The following is a 16,572-nucleotide window of genomic DNA, read 5'->3' as shown; positions in this document are numbered from 1 at the left end:
AATTAGAGTAGCGGCTCTGCATGACGTAACTCCACAGGCGCTCCAATCCCACGTGGGAGGAGCAGCTACTCCCGCCTCTTAAGTGGGACGCTACGCCCCGTTCTCTCCGTGACCAGTCAAATACTGTCTTTTGGTTTCTCCCCCTCCCCCTTTCCCGCCATCCAACCCTCCCATCTTGACCCTCTGGTCCAATCACCGAGGCCCTGCCATCCCAAGTCCTCTCGAGCTTCCCAAGTCTACGCGGCGCTGCCCCAACAGGCAGGGGCGGGGCGGGGCTTGAGGTCCCGGGGGGAGCACCATATATTACTGGTGGGGGAGCTGGACCAGACACTGAGCTGCCTGCAGCTGCTCAGGCGGACACTCCCAGAAGCTGCCCCATGGAGCACTCCCCTGAAGAGGGCGCCGGCCCCGAGCCCTCAGGGCAGCCCCCTGCCACGGACTCCACGCGGGACGGGGGTTCCGGGGTCCCACCTGCCGGCCCAGGTGCGGCGAGCGAGGCCCTGGCGGTGCTGACTTCCTTCGGGCGCCGCTTGTTGGTGCTGGTGCCGGTGTACCTGGCAGGGGCAGCGGGTCTTAGCGTAGGTTTCGTGCTTTTCGGCCTCGCCCTGTACTTGGGCTGGCGCCGGGTCCGCGATGGGAAAGAACGGAGCCTGAGGGCAGCGAGGCAGCTGCTGGATGACGAGGAGCGGATCACCGCAGAGACGCTTTATATGAGCCACCGGGAACTACCTGCCTGGGTGAGTTACCACTTCAGCCCTTGGTGCAGTATAGCTCTTCCTAGCCCCTCAACTCGGGCTCTCCCACCCTACAAAGTCAGCTCCCCCACTTAGGACAGCGGCCCCCAGACTTTACATCGTCCCGTTAGCGCTTGTGTGCTGGGACGCACCACTCCTGGACGCGGCCACCCACTCTCCCCGCCCACCCTTGCCGCAGAGCGGATCCTTCCACGGAATCCGGACTTCTTCCTCGGTCTCCTCGGACTACAGCAGTACATCTGAGCTGCCGCTCCCAGCCAAGCGTGTAGAATGCTCGCTCCTCCTGACTTCTGGTGCCACTCGCGCCTTTGCCGCGCTGCCTCTGGGGATCCCTCCACCTCCCCCCCCCCCCCCCGTGATGGCTCAGAGGTTCCCTCGCCTTTGCTAGCGCTTTCAAGGCTTTTTATCTACTTAAGGGCATTAGGGTTTTCCGTTTCCTGCCTTGTCTCTAGGTACCCGCTGAGACCCAGCCCTGCAAGCATTTTTCCGCTAAGTCCCAGCACCTGGAAATGACCTATTGCGGTCGCCTTCCAGCCTCAAGCCAGCCGGGCTGCTGGGCTAAGGGAGGAGGGTTCTGGGAAGAGGGTAGTGCGGCTGCTGTAGTTCCCGCTGCTCCTTTTTACTCGTACCCAGGGCGGCCCCACCCTTTTCCGGACTGTGGGCAGCCTTCGCTCGCTCGCTTGCTCAGCCGACCCAGACCCTCATTACTACACCCTGTCTCCTGGGCTGAAAAGATGCCTCCCTCTGACCTTGCTAAGCTGAGCGGGTTACCAACCCCTTTGGGGTACCCTCTCTACTCTTCTCACTTAGAGGTGACAGGTAGAGAGAGGCAGACACCAGTCACACTTGCCATTCCCTGGAGAGAAAAGAAGAAACGGTTTCATGTGCCCTAAGTAGCAACTGTTATTGCTACTCTTTATCCTTGGAATTAACCCAACACCTCCCCATCTCCGTGTACAGCACAGGTGTCCTTTCCCACTCAGGAAGAGAGAGAAAGGAGCTAGGGAGGAAAGGAATGAGGGAGAGAGTGAGGAGGCTTGCGCAGGCACTAGCGCAGGCACTAGCGCACCAGCGCACCAGGCCTAAGACTTCCTGCCAGTCTCTAGGTTATCAGGGTTTGGTTTCTTCTTCACCTTCTTATACTGGAGCCCACGCCCGGTCCCAGGGGAGCAGGGAAGGCTGGACAAAGGAACTAGGACTTCTTCATCCCAGGATCCCCCGGAGTTCTGATTTGACAGGATCTCCTCCTGAAAGAATGTACCCTCCTCTTCAAGACTCCTCCCCCTCCCTGGCCCCAGAAGCTGCCATTTCGCATCTCTGAGCTAGCTGAGGCATCTCTATGTGGCCCCACATCCTACCTACATTATTAAAGAAATCTCAGTGTCCCCAAGTTCTAAGGAAAGAATTCTCCCACCCCTGGGATTGTGTGCTTGGATCTGTGTTGAAACCTTTTTCTTACTGGGCGTGGTGACACGCCTTTAATCCTAGCACTTGGGAGGCAGAAGCAGGTGGATTTTTGTGAACTGGAGGACATCTTGGTCTTTATAGTGAGTTCCTGGTCAGCCAGGGCTACATAATGAAACCCTATCTACAAACAGAGAAAAACAACTCCCCCCCCCCTTTGTTTAACTCATAGTCTCATATATCCCAGACTGGTTTTGAACTCCCTGCCCTCTTGTGTTTACCTTCCAAGTGTTGGCAATATAGGTTTGTGTCCCCATGGCCAGCTAAAACTGTCTCTTAATAAACTCAAACTTTCTTTAAAAAAAAAAAGGGGGGGGAGGTAGAGAGATGGCTCAGTGGTTAAAAGCACTGGCTGCTCTTCCAGAGGACCTGGGTTCAATTCCTAGCACCCACATGGCTGCTCACACTGCCTGTAACTCTAGAGTCAAGGGATCTGACACCTTCATACAGATATACATGTAGGCAAAACACCAATGCACATAAGTCATTAAAACAAACAAACAAAAAAAGTGTGCATGTGGGGGAGAGGTAGAAAGATGGCTCACTGGTTAAGAGCACTGACTACTCTTCCAGAGGTCCTGGGTTCAGCACCCTCATGGCAGCTCACACTGCGAAATCCTAGGGATCTGATACTTTCACACAGACATACATGCAAGCAAAACACCAATGCACATAAAATAAGTCATCAGAACAAAAAAAAAAAATGTGGTGGGGGAGAGGGAGGGAAGAAACCTTGCCACCCAAGCCCTGGGTGTGAGGAGTCCCTGCCAGATGGACATGCTGCATCCCATGAGCCTCTCAGGAAGCGTGGATGCCAAGTGTGCTCATCACTGCCTCTGCCTTCTGTCTCTTCTCCGCCAGGTCAGCTTCCCAGATGTGGAAAAGGCCGAATGGCTGAACAAGGTGAGGACTGCCTGAGCTTTGATTTTTTTTTTTTCCCCCTGGGTAGGGTTTATTCTTCTTTCGATGCCTTTCCACACCTCCGTTTCAGCTAGAGCATGGTCCCCTGAGCTGCCCATGGGGTGAGCCGGAAGGACCGTATCTCCATGTTCAGCTCTGGACACTGAGCCCAGGGCAGCCTCAACTGATCCTCCCACTGCAGCATCGGGCCTCAGAAAGCAGCTGTAGGCTGTCACGCCCAGATAGAACTTGCCTTTAGACCTGTGGCTCTCGGCTTCATGATTCTGAGACCCTTTAATACAGCTCCTCATGTTGTGGTGACCCCAGCCATAAAATTATTTTCACTGCTATCTCATAACTGTAAATTTTCTATTGTAATGTAAATATCTGTTTTCCAGTGGTCTTAGATGACCCCTGTGAATGGGCCATTTGACCCCCCTGAGGGTCACGACCCACAGGTTGAGAACCACTGCTTTGGAGGCCCCAGGGCCTCTCCTCTGACAGTGTTCTTTCCTTTCCTCCCAGATCGTGGCTCAGGTGTGGCCCTTCCTAGGTCAGTATATGGAGAAGCTTCTGGCGGAGACAGTGGCCCCAGCTGTCCGGGGAGCTAACCCTCATCTGCAGACATTCACATTCACACGTGTGGAGCTGGGTGAAAAGGTACTTGTGGGAGAAAGTGGATAGGGGGTGGTGAGGCACCCCGAGGGCTGAGTACACTTTTCCCCTCCTACCTCTCCTGAGCTCTCCTCTCTCTTTAGCCAGTACGAATCATTGGCGTCAAAGTTCACCCTAGTCAGAGGAAAGATCAGATTCTGTTGGACTTGAATGTCAGGTAACTTCCCGCTGCCCTGCTCCCCTGCCAGGGTCTTGGTCATCCCTGAGTACTCAGCTCCCCCTACTCTCCCCAAGCCTAGTGCTCACTCCTTTATTCTCTTCCTTACGACCTCCCAGCTATGTAGGTGATGTACAGATTGACGTGGAGGTGAAGAAATACTTCTGCAAAGCCGGAGTCAAGGGCATGCAGGTGGGGCTGACATCAGGGCCCTTTTACAGGGTCTTTGTTCTAAGTGTCATGGACTCTGGAGAGGAGGGGCCTCAGAATAACTGAGAAGTGTGAGAGGACCCAGGGTGTTCATCTTCTTTTCTCCCTCCAGCTCCATGGTGTCTTGCGGGTGATTCTTGAGCCGCTCACAGGGGACCTTCCTATCGTGGGGGCTGTGTCCATGTTCTTTATCAAACGCCCGGTAAGGAGAGCACTGGTGGGAGATGGGAGACATGGGACGTGGGTTTGGGAAGGGAAGTGGTACAGATAGGTAGCTATGGACACTACTGAGAACACTGATCAGAGGCTAAGCGTGCCCATGCTCTCTAGGATCTGTCCTGACTTCTGCCCTTCTGTTCCAGACGCTTGACATCAACTGGACAGGGATGACCAACCTGCTAGATATCCCAGGACTTAGGTATTGAGAACCCTCCCAAATATCCCATTCCTGGGCAGAGGGTTCAGAGATACAGAGTAGGACACTTTAGCCCGTGCCTCCGAGTCCTCACTGTGCCTGCGGAGATCCAACGTAAACCCCAGGAAAGTTTCAGGCTGGGGTTTTTTAGTTCTGCGGGAGAAACAGGCACTTTGGTAGGGAATGGAGACTCTTCAAGCAGGGGCAATAAGAACAAGAAAGATTGAGGTGGGCAGAGGTGCTTGCTGCCAAGCCTGATAGGCCCCGTGTGGCTGACCTATGACCTCCACACATACCCTATGGCATGCATGCATGCATGTGCACACACAGATAAAACAAATGTGAAATAAAGAAAGGGTCTGGACTTCCCAAACTAGGTGTTGGTGGCACACATCTGTAATCCTGGGACGTGGGAGGTTGGAGTTCAGTGCCAACAAGGGCTACACAACAAATTCCAGCTCAGCCAGAGATATGCAGTGAGATTTAAAGGTTTAAGTCTTTCTCTGCAGGAAGAAACACAGGTGGTGTAGGGAAAAAACCCCTAAGACATTGAACCATTCTCCCCTCTCCCATTTAGCTCGCTCTCTGACACCATGATCATGGACTCCATTGCTGCCTTCCTCGTGCTCCCTAACCGACTGTTGGTGCCCCTTGTGCCTGACCTTCAAGATGTGGCCCAGCTGCGGTCCCCACTACCCAGGGTATGGCACCTCTGAGAAGACCGAGCTTTCTCTCAAGGGCCCCATGCTAGGGTCTTAGTTTCTCACCGGTGGATTCCTGACCCCAGGGCATTATCCGGATTCACCTGCTGGCAGCCCGAGGTCTGAGTTCCAAGGACAAGTATGTGAAAGGCCTGATTGAGGGCAAATCGGATCCCTATGCGCTCGTCCGCGTGGGCACCCAGACGTTCTGCAGCCGTGTCATAGATGAGGAGCTCAACCCTCACTGGGGAGAGACGTATGAGGTAGGAAGCCAAGGGGCGTGTGTGCATGCGTGTGCATGTGTGTGTATACGTGTATGTGTGTGTGTGTACCCTCACTGGGGAGAAATGTATGAGGTAGGAAGCCAAGGAATGTGTGTGAGGGTGTGTGTATGTGTGTGTGTGTGCATGGCTATGTGTGTCGAGTGTGTGCATGTGTGTGTGTGTGTGTCTGTGTGTGCACACAACATGAGGCCCTGAGAGGCGATGGTGGGAGAAGCTGCTGACTGGATGGCCTGCACAGCTACAGCTCATTAAGACCACAGTCCTCTGTGCTCTCCAGGTGATAGTCCACGAGGTTCCAGGACAGGAGATCGAGGTGGAGGTATTTGACAAAGATCCAGATAAAGATGATTTTCTGGGAAGGTGAGACTGCCCATTTTAGATTCTAAAGTCCCAATGTTACCAAGATTCTGGAAGTAGCAGAGTATGCACACACAACACACACCCTCCCTTTGTCCCTCTGTCCCTCCCTCCCCTCCATGTAACCACTAAGCGTGTACTGCTCTTGTAGAGGACCCGAGTTCGATCCCTAGCACCCAGGGAGGCTTACAACCTCCTGTATCTCCAGCTTCCATCCCTCTGGCCTTTTTAGGCACCAGCACTCACGTGTACACATCCACACACAGAATTTTTTAAAATAATAAAATAAAAAGGATTCTCCAGTTATTCCTGGATGGTGAGTGGAGGGAAACCCGCTGGCTTGCTACTAATTATGTCACTCTCCTCTCCTCTCCTCCCCACCCCCTCTTCCAGAATGAAGCTGGACGTGGGGAAGGTATTACAGGCTGGAGTCTTGGATAATGTAAGTTGGGAGAAGAGGAAGTGATCTCACTCTCTGGGAAGTGACAACTGCTGCCTTCTGGGTGGTCTCTGATCTCCGCTTGTCTCCCTTTGACCCCCTTCAGTGGTATCCTCTACAAGGCGGGCAAGGCCAAGTTCACTTGAGACTAGAATGGCTATCACTCCTGCCAGATGCAGAGAAGCTGGACCAGGTAAGCTGCATGGGACACAGGAGGCTGGGGACAGCGGGAGCGGGAGGGTGAGGTCTGACCACTGCTTCCTCCTCCCAGGTCCTGCAGTGGAATCGGGGCATCACTTCTCGGCCAGAGCCCCCATCAGCTGCCATCCTTGTTGTCTACTTGGATCGAGCCCAGGACCTTCCTGTGAGTTTGGCTTGTGGTGTAGGTGGATCAGAGCCTGGGGGTGGGGTGGGGGGAAAAGGATGCCCACTCTTCCTTTGCTGAGGATGCAGATGCCCCTGCCTGCAACAGTTCTCAGGAGGGGTCAGGTCCACCTTGAGGAAGAGTCTGCTGAATCCACCTAACATCATCAGATCGCAGACACCCAACACTCGAAGGGTGACATCTACATTCTTTCCCCCAACACAGCTGAAGAAAGGCAACAAGGAACCCAACCCCATGGTGCAACTATCAGTTCAGGACGTGACCCAGGAGAGCAAGGTGGGGTGAGCACAGCCCTGCTTCAGGATAAGGGGGAGCAGGCCTCGCCTTAGGATGCTTGCTAGTTCAGAGTTCCAACCCACATGGGAATGGTACTGGCCATGTGTCCTGTGTTGCCCCCCTCAGGCTACCTACAGCACCAACAGCCCGGTGTGGGAAGAGGCATTCCGGTTTTTCCTGCAAGACCCTCGGAGCCAGGAGCTTGATGTACAGGTGAGAGCTGCCTCATCCTGTCTTCCCAGGCTTTATTGGTATATGTCTTCCCCTGCTTTCTTTTCTTTTTCTTTTTTAATTATTTATTTACTTTATGTACACGAGGACACTGTAGCTATCTTCAGACACACCAGAAGAGGGCATCAGATCCCGTTACAGGTGGTTTGTGAGCCACCATGTGGTTGCTGGGAATTGAACTCGGGACCCCTGGAAGAGCAGCCAGTGCTCTTAACCCCTGAGCCATCTCTTCAGCTCCCATTGTAACTTTTTATTATTACTTTACTTATTCACTTTACATCTCGCTCACTGCCCCCTCCCAGTTACCCCTGCCAACAATTCTTCCCTAGTTTTTTTTTTTTTTTTTTTTTTTTTTGATAGGGTCTCACTGTGTAGACCTGGCTAGCCTCAAGCTCATAGAAATCCACCGGCCTCTGTCTTAGTGCGTAAAGGTGTGTCACCACACCTGGCTTAAAATTCATTTTTATAATTGGTAACTCTGTACTTGAAATGAGTAATTTTTATGGTGGGGAGATTGTGCCCCAATAAAATTAACATTTGGCATTTAAAGGTCATAGAGCAGTCATGAAACATTGTACCATCCCTTCCTTGCTTGCTGGTTAGGTTCATAGAGGAAACATGTAGGTGCAGTCTCTGAAGGTCGTCAGAGAAGACACAGGGGGCTGGAGTAAGTAGGGCCTGGAGACGGGGCGGGCCAGCAAAGCACTGGCTCAGTTGATAGATCTACAGCCTGGCGACTGGAATTTGATCCCCAGAGATACATAAAGGTGGAATGAGAGAACCAACTCCACAAAATTATCCTCTGACCTCCACACATGCTCTTGGGACACATTTCATGTATGTCACACACAAGATTTTTTTTTTTTTTTTTTTTTTTTTTTGGTTTTTCGAGACAGGGTTTCTCTGTGTAGCCTTGGCTGTCCTGGAACTCACTCTGTAGACCAGGCTGTCCTCGAACTCAGAAATCCTCCTGCCTCTGCCTCCCGAGTGCTGGGATTAAAGGCGTGGGCCACCACGCCTGGCAAGATTTTTTTTTTTTTTCAAACATTCCAAACAAAGATCTCAACTGAGCCTGAAGGATAGTAAGTAGGGTTGAAATAGGCAGGGGAGAGTCTGAAAACATTCTCTGGGGACGTTACGAGCAAAGGTAGAAGAGGAGGTGGTGGTGTTGACAAAAGATGGTAAGAAGACGGTTTGTAACGGGAGGGAGAACAGAGCTGGAGTCGTGTTATAGTTTCCTCAATATGCCTCCTCCTCTAAACAATTCACCTCCATTCCTGTGTGCTGCCGGCAGGTGAAGGACGACTCCCGAGCCCTGACTTTAGGGGCCTTGACTCTCCCTCTTGCGCGCCTGTTGACTGCCTCTGAACTCACCCTGGACCAGTGGTTCCAGCTCAGCAGCTCAGGCCCAAACTCCAGGCTCTACATGAAACTGGTCATGCGGGTATGGCTCTAGAGGAAGCACTGGGGGCTGGGAGACCTGTGTACCCTCTGGTATTCAGATCGCGGAAGAGGAGCTACCATTTGCAGGCACATCGAAAAGTGCTGTGCTGTCAGAATGAGCTGAGCCCTTGCTCTGTCCTCGCTTGCGCCTGCGCAGGAGCTCATCTGCTGCCTGCCCACGCTGTACAATCACACTGTCTTTCTTATATTCCAGATCTTATACTTAGATTACTCGGAAATCCGCTTCCCCACTGTGCCTGGTGCCCAGGACTGGGACCGTGAGAGCCTAGAGACAGGCAGCAGTGTGGATGCCCCACCTCGGCCCTATCACACAACCCCTAACAGCCACTTTGGGACTGAGGTAAATTGATAGATACCTGGAAACTAGAAGGCTCTGTCTGCCCACACCAAACCTGCTTTAGGGGTTGCTTCTGCGAGTTCTTGCTCCCTTTGGTCAGCATCTGTTCCTTCTGTAGAATGTTCTTCGGATCCATGTATTAGAAGCGCAGGACCTAATTGCCAAAGACCGTTTCTTGGGAGGCCTGGTGAAGGGCAAATCAGACCCCTACGTCAAACTAAAGGTGGCAGGAAAAAGTTTCCGGACCCATGTTGTTCGGGAAGATCTCAATCCCCGCTGGAATGAGGTTTTTGAGGTCAGAAGTGAGTGGCTGGGACTCCTCTATCTGCCCCAACAGTGACTGCTATTCTATGGTCATGGGGATGTGGTCAACCGATGGGGGTGTGGTCATCTGATGGAGGTGTGGTTATCTGATGGGGGGTGTGGTCAGCGGAGGGGGGTGTGGTTACCTGATGGGGGGTGTGGTCATCTGATGGAGGTGTGGTTATCTGATGGGGGGTGTGGTCATCTGATGGAGGTGTGGTTATCTGATGGGGGGTGTGGTCATCTGATGGAGGTGTGGTTATCTGATGGGGGGTGTGGTCATCTGATGGAGGTGTGGTTATCTGATGGGGGGTGTGGTCATCTGATGGAGGTGTGGCTACCTGATGGGGGGTGTGGTCAGCGGAGGGGGGGTGAGTAGTCTTTTGGAGAGGAAAAGGAGAGACTTCCCTTTTCTCCCACTAGGTGATTGTCACATCAATCCCTGGCCAAGAGCTTGAGATTGAGGTCTTTGATAAGGACTTGGACAAGGATGACTTTTTGGGCAGGTAAGACGATAGGAAGCAGTTCAGGCAGAAGGATAGGCTGTACCCCATAGGCCACGGTATCAACTGTCAGTCTCGCCTTTATTCTCCACCGCAGGTATAAAGTGAGTCTCACCACAGTGCTCAACAGTGGCTTTCTTGATGAGGTGAGCATGCGCTGAGAGCCAGTGTCCCCTGATCTTGACCCGAGCCTCATTTTCATCCTCAACCTTTCCCACCTGTATCCACAGTGGCTGACCCTGGAGGATGTCCCATCCGGGCGCCTGCACTTGCGTCTGGAGCGTCTGACCCCTAGACCGACTGCTGCTGAGTTAGAGGAGGTGAGAGAGAAGAGCAGGACTGGGCAGGGTGCACCCTCTGTCAGCGTCCACCAAAGCGCGTCTCGGGTCCCAAGGGTGTCAGTCCGGTCCACAGCCCGCCCACTGTATGTTCCCAGGTGCTGCAGGTGAACAGCCTGATCCAGACTCAGAAGAGTTCAGAGCTGGCAGCAGCCCTGCTGTCCGTCTACCTGGAGCGGGCAGAAGATCTGCCGGTAAGAGCCAGCAGCTCTACATGCCCCGCCCCGTAGGTTCCTGGCCGGGTTGGTGTTCCGGTGAGATTATCTGAAGCTATGAGGGTGGGGGCTGTCACGTGAAAATGGAGATGTGGTTCTGTGGCTTTAATGTGCAAGGTCAGGGGCTAGGTCTAAATTAAAGAGCAACTGATATTCTCCTCCCAGCTCCGAAAAGGAACCAAGCCTCCCAGCCCTTACGCTACTATCACCGTGGGAGAGACTTCCCATAAAACCAAGGTAGGAGGAGATGCTCCGCTGCTAAGGACAGGAGGGAGAAGACTGCAAGATCCTGTACCCGCCAGTCATCCTAACCCCTCCGTCTCCAACAGACTGTCTCCCAATCTTCGGCCCCTGTCTGGGAGGAGAGTGCCTCTTTTCTCATCAGGAAGCCACACGCTGAGAGCCTGGAGCTTCAGGTACTGTGAATTCCCACCAGGCACAGGGTGGCCAGGAAGGAAAGCTCCTGGTGGCAAACACCTGTGATCACAGCTCGTGGGAATCTGGGCTAGTAAGACCCTGTTTCAAAAAACACCACAAACAAAAGGGAAGTGTCTTAGTTAGAATTTTACTTCTGTGAACAGACACCATGACCAAGGCAAGTCTTAGAAAAGACAACATTTAATTGGGGCTGGCTTACAGGTTCAGAGATTCAGTCTATTATCAAAGTGGGAGCATGGCAGCATCCAGGCTTGAGTCAGTGTCATGGGAGGACACGTCTAGAAGAATAGGTGAGGGTAAAGGCAGAAGTGAGGAGAGAAGAGGAGGGGTCCTACCAGACCAGGGAGGTGGGGTGGTGAGAGACGCATCCTTGGAAGGCTTTGGAACTTAAGGGCAAAGAGGCCCTAAGCAACAAGACTAGAAAGGTCAGTGGTGGATCTCAGCGGGCAGCTTACAAATACACCTGCACTACAGCCCTTGAATGCATCTTCTCATAACACATAAAACAAGACCAGAATTTTAAATTTTTATTTACTTATTTATTTTGGTTTTTTTGAGACAGGGTTTCTCTGTGTAATAAGCCCTGGCTGTCTTGGACTTGCTTTGTAGACCAGTCTGGCCTGGAACTCAGAGATCCTTCTGAGTGCTGGGATTAACATACCAGGTGCAAACCCCACAGTTTTAAATAAAGCAGCAATGCCTTCCAGGATGAGGAAAAAAATAAAGATAAATTATAGAGAGGCTCATAATAGGGACTTCTTAGTACCATGCTAAGATTTTGGGTTTGGGATGGGATGTAGCTCTGCTCAAGACCCTAAATTCAATTCCCCCCAAAAAGAATTTTGGCTAGGTATGTATAGGAATCACAGGTGTTTGCCTGTGCTTCTGGCACTGGGGAGATGGAAGCAGGAAGCAGAAGTTCTGGGTTCACTGTGTAATGGCTTCAAGACCAGCCTAGCTCTATGAGACCCTGTCTCGAAAGGAATTTGTATTTTCTGCTAAAATGTGAGTGAATGTTTCAGACCTGAGTTAGGAGGATTGTGGCCAACCAGGATGGTAGGAGGAGCAGGCAGACCTAAGGGACTAGCTGGCCAGGGTGTGGTGGCACAGGCTTGTAGTCCTGTCATAATCCTGGCCCTAAGACTGAGCTCATCCAGGGCTACATAATGAGACCCCATCTCAAGCAGATGAGGAGGGAGGCCTCAGAGTAATTAAAGTAAGATATCATTACCCAGGCCTGCTAGGATTTTCTGGGGGTTTATTGTTACTGTGTGTACACACATGTGTGAATGCAGGTATGTATGTGTCAGGGAGTGCATGTGGAGGTCAGACAACCGTGGATGTCATTACTTGACTGCTGCCTTAGTTTAGACAGGGTCTCTCTGTTGTTTTTGCTCTAGGTTGACTGAAGCTGGCTGGTCAGGCTTCCAGGGTTCCTCTCCCTATAGTATAGGCACTTGTGTTGGTTTGTGGGGCGTGAACTCGGGTCTTCACGCTCCTGCTGCAAATGCTCTTACGCACTGGGTCATCTCCTAAAAAACAATTCTCATATAACCGGGCTGGTCTAGAGCTCAGAGAGAACCATCTTGCCTGTCTCCCCGGTGCTGGAATCAAAGGTGTGTGCTACCAAGCCTGGCTCTTTGTTTTGATTTGTTTTTCCCTGTTAAAAAGTGCATCTAAACAACAACAAGAACTTCCTGGCATCTTTGTTGTTGAAGACTTTTTGAGACAGTGGCTTAGACTGCACCCTGGACCTCCTAAATGCTGGAATTACAGGCATGCTTCACCCACCTGCTGTTCTTGTTTGAGAGAGGAAGGGAAGAACAAAGAACAGTCTTTGAATTTGAAGTCTTTGGTGTTAACAGCTTTCCCCCTTGTGGAAACTTGTGGGCTACAGCTCACTTGTAACAACTCAGACACTGGAAGGATCCTTTAGAGGACCTTAGAGAGAAGGTTGCAGGAAACAAGTTTCAAAAGGCAAAAAATTAGACTATTAGAAATTACTAGGCTGGGTGTGTGGTGGTGCATGCCATAAATCCCAGTACTCAGGAGGCAGAGGCAGGTGGATCTATGTGGGTTCAAGAAGTCCAGGACAGCCAGGGCTACACAGAGAAACCCTGTCTCAAAACAAAAACAAAACACAAAAAATTAAAGTTAGGAAATACAAAATAGAAATGCAAGCATGTTTAGCTATATTTAAGATTTTAATTATGCGTATGGGTGATTTGTCTTCATGTGTGTTTGTGTACCATGTGCATACCTGATGCCTAGGGAAACCAGAAGAGGTTGACAGTTGTGGTAATCAAATTCAGGTCCTCTCAAACAGCAGCCAGGACTCCGCAGCTGGGCCCTCTCTCTACCGTTCACATCTGCAGCAGGAAGGTTTTAAATGTTACACGCGGGATGTAGAAATGAGAGCATGATAGGCTGGGAACTTTCTGAGCCAGGGAGTCATGGAGCTCAAGCTGGCCTCAAACTCAGTATGCAGCTGAGGGCGACCCTCCTGTTTCTGCCTCCGAAGTTCCAGGACGACAGACTTGCACCAGCACACCCGGTCTGATGTGGAGCTGGGGCCTCTCCACCCAGAGCTGCAAGCATGCTACTGAATGAGCTGCACCCCTGGCCCTATGCTATTATTTAATTTTTCTTACTGAGACTGTGTAGCCCTGGCTGTCCTGGAACTCACCATGCAGACCAGGCTGGCCTCAAACTCAGAGATCCGCCTGCTTCTCCCTCCCAAGTGCTGGGGTGTGTGCCACTGCCTGGCCGTGCCTGGCAATTTACCTTTAGTTCCTGCCATTCTTTTTTCCATTCTGCTGGTTCTACTGGTAAGTCTGTCAAAGCTTATGGAGTAGAAAGTAGAGACTATTTTAATTGAAATAGAAGGTAGGCAGGGGGCTCTATGGCACATACCTGTAATCCTAGCACTGGAGAGGCTGAGGTAGGAACTTTCACCAAAACCACCGGAGCCTTTGAATGCCAAGCTTCGATACTTTATCACTGCATTTGCCCCACAGGTTCGGGGTGAAGGGACCGGCACCCTGGGCTCCGTATCCCTGCCTCTCTCCGAGCTCCTCCAGGAGGACCAGCTCTGCCTGGACCACTGGTTTGCACTCAGTGGTCAGGGCCAGGTGCTGATGAGAGCGCAGCTTGGGGTGAGTACCAGGGCAGGAAGGCTCGGGCTCCAAGAGGGTGGGAGATGTCAGGAGCAGCCCTCGGGCACTGGGAACCATGCTGCCCGGCTCAAACCTCTCCTGCTCCCAGATCCTGGTATCCCAGCACTCGGGAGTGGAAGCCCACAGCCACAGCTACAGCCACAGTCACAGCTCCTCCTCCCTCAATGACGAACCTGAGGCTTTAGGGGGACCCACTCACCCCGCCTCCCCGGTCCTAGAGGTCAGGCATCGCCTAACACATGGTGACAGGTAAGGGGCTGGGAGGTGATGTGCAGGCAGGAGGACGGAGATGAGTCATGGGGTTTTCTTAGATGTTTGGTCTCCCTCTTCCTACAGTCCCTCTGAGGCTCCTGTTGGGCCCCTGGGCCAGGTGAAGCTGACAGTGTGGTACCACAGTGATGAACAAAAGCTGATCAGCATTATTCACAGCTGCCGGTGAGACCCTGGCCACCTGTCCTCTATGGTCCCCTCCATCCTTTGCCTTGAATGCTCCAATGCCCACATCCTTCTGTTGCAGGGCCCTTCGACAAAATGGACGTGATCTCCCAGACCCCTATGTGTCAGTGTTGCTGCTCCCAGACAAGAACCGAAGCACCAAGAGGAAGACCCCACAGAAGAAGAGGACCCTCAATCCTGAGTTCAATGAGCGGTCAGTAAATGGGCGTGGGGTGGTGGGAGTCGGGGGAAGGCTTCCGGTGGGATCCTGGCTCTAAGATCTAGTGCTTTCCCCAGGTTTGAGTGGGATTTGCCCCTGGATGGGACTCTCAGGCGGAAGCTCGATGTCTCTGTGAAGTCAAACTCCTCCTTCATGTCACGAGAGCGTGAGCTTCTGGGGAAGGTGAGAAGGCTAGGACTAAAGCTGCTGGTGCCATCTGGGGCGTGACCATATCCTCACACAGTGGTTCACCTGGGGCGTGACCGTAACCTCCCACAGTGGTTTGAAATGATAAAAGTATGTTGATAAGACAGGTCCTTTGAAAATACCAAAATGGGCTGGTGAGGTGGGTCAGTGGTTAAGAGCACTGACTGCTCTTCTAAAGGTCCTGAGTTCAAATTCCAGCAACCTCGTGGTGGCTCACAACCAACGTAGCGAGATCTGATGCCCTCTTCTGGAGTGTCTGAAGACAGCTACAGTGTACTTACATATAATAAATAAATAAATCTTTTAAAAGAAAGGAAGAAAGAAAGAAAGTACCAAAATGACATCTTGCCCCCTGTCACCCTCCAAACCAGGTGCAGCTGGATCTAGCAGAAATAGACCTTTCCCAGGGTGCAGCCCAGTGGTGAGTGTCTTCACAGGAGTGGGTGGGACTGGCTATGCACACTGGAGAAATAAACCCTAGTCTTGGGACATAGTGAAAGTGAGAACCTCAGGTTCCCTCAAGCACGCCCTTGGCTCATCTTTCATGTAGGAGAGAACACAGTTTGGGCGTGGTGGCTTATGGCTTTAGTTTGAGACTGCAGGAAGCTGGAGAATTGAGAGTTCAAGATCAGCCTGGGCTCGCTCTATAGCAAGCTCTCAGCCAGCCTGGGATGCAGACAGAATCTCAGAAAACAAAACCAATGTAAGAGGAGTCTTAATTCTGTCTGAACTCTGTGTCCTTACTTCCCTAGGTATGACCTGATGGATGACAGAGATAAGGGTGGTTCCTAGGAGCTGAGGACTGACAGCCTGGCACTGCTCCGTCTTCTTGCCTCGCCTCCTGCCCCAGTGTGATGAGCCTCCACAGCGCGGCTCCAGGGCTGAGCCTGTGCCCTTTTGCCTTCTGGGCCCGTATATGGGTCTTTGCCTGACCAAAGAGGATCACATGTTACTCCTTTCTGCACGGCCTTTATCCTGCGGGCTCCCAGGGCAGGGACCTGAGCTGGCTATTTCCTGTTCTGCCTGTTACCTCCTCCTCCTTCCCACTCCTCAGGGCCTCACGCACCTGTGCCTGGCCACTGGCAGCATTAGCAGTGGCATTCGCTCATGCCAAATACAGCTTTTGGAAAGCTTTTTTTATGTAATAAAAAATATACAGAAAACAGTGCTTCATGAACTTGCATGTCATGCTGGCATAGGGGCCACGCTAATCTCTACCTTGCTCTAAGTTAGTCTGTATGTTGCTGAATGGTGTGTTAGGTTTTCTATGCCTGCATGGTCATCTTCCCAGCCATCAGGGAGAATAAACAGAGGGGTGTGAAGGTCAGACTGGGTCTCTCGGACTGCCTGTACAAGATGACCAGCAACTGGGCCCCGTGTCCAGCTCCTCCCCTCCCGCCTTGCTCAATCCACGCTTGGAAATATATGTGCTATGGTGGCTGCGTCAGTCTGGTACACTGTGTGAGCTGGGAACTCTTGGATGCTATAGAAGCCTCCAAGTTGTTAGAAATTGGTCTTGGGGCTGGAGTGGTGGCTCAGTGGTTTAAGAGCACAAGCTGCTCTTCTGGGGGTCCTGAGTTCAATTCCCAGCAACCACATGTTGGCTTGTGTGTGTCTGAAGACAGTGACAGTGTACTCATACATAAATTAAATCTTAAAGAAATTGGTTTTAATGCCCCAAGCATGG

At 52.0% G+C, this 16,572-nt stretch overlaps 1 protein-coding gene across 1 annotated transcript; it reads left to right on the top strand.

Annotated features, from left to right (window-relative positions):
- The first annotated feature begins 270 nt into the window (after window positions 1-270).
- Esyt1 (extended synaptotagmin 1) lies at window positions 271-16,333 on the top strand. The gene is made up of 31 exons (XM_021174813.2): window positions 271-737; window positions 3,081-3,122; window positions 3,645-3,779; window positions 3,878-3,951; window positions 4,071-4,143; window positions 4,274-4,363; window positions 4,524-4,579; window positions 5,154-5,277; window positions 5,364-5,540; window positions 5,839-5,921; window positions 6,312-6,360; window positions 6,464-6,550; window positions 6,629-6,721; window positions 6,947-7,018; window positions 7,145-7,231; window positions 8,544-8,693; window positions 8,907-9,053; window positions 9,169-9,345; window positions 9,777-9,859; window positions 9,954-10,002; window positions 10,087-10,176; window positions 10,293-10,388; window positions 10,575-10,646; window positions 10,739-10,825; window positions 13,865-14,002; window positions 14,112-14,272; window positions 14,360-14,458; window positions 14,541-14,672; window positions 14,756-14,861; window positions 15,257-15,306; window positions 15,638-16,333. Exons 1-31 carry the CDS (start codon window positions 378-380, stop codon window positions 15,675-15,677), a joined length of 3,279 nt encoding a protein of 1,092 aa, XP_021030472.1. The 5' UTR covers window positions 271-377; the 3' UTR covers window positions 15,678-16,333.
- The last annotated feature ends 239 nt before the right edge of the window (window positions 16,334-16,572 follow it).

Source organism: Mus caroli, unplaced genomic scaffold (assembly GCF_978045245.1).
Source record: "Mus caroli unplaced genomic scaffold, Mus_caroli_1 scaffold_9, whole genome shotgun sequence".
NCBI lineage: Eukaryota > Metazoa > Chordata > Mammalia > Rodentia > Muridae > Mus > Mus caroli.
Note: the sequence above shows the minus strand (reverse complement) of the source record. Positions and strands in the feature narration are given on the sequence as shown.

What these genes read in the sequence shown, in the direction of transcription:
- Esyt1 (XM_021174813.2), top strand. Translation starts at nt 378, where the DNA reads ATGGAGCACTCCCCTGAAGAGGGCGCCGGCCCCGAGCCCTCAGGGCAG. An exon ending in CCGGAGTCAAGGGCATGCAG is followed by an intron (nt 4,144 to 4,273) that starts GTGGGGCTGACA and finishes TTCTCCCTCCAG; the next exon opens with CTCCATGGTGTCTTGCGGGT. An exon ending in AGCATTATTCACAGCTGCCG is followed by an intron (nt 14,459 to 14,540) that starts GTGAGACCCTGG and finishes CTTCTGTTGCAG; the next exon opens with GGCCCTTCGACAAAATGGAC.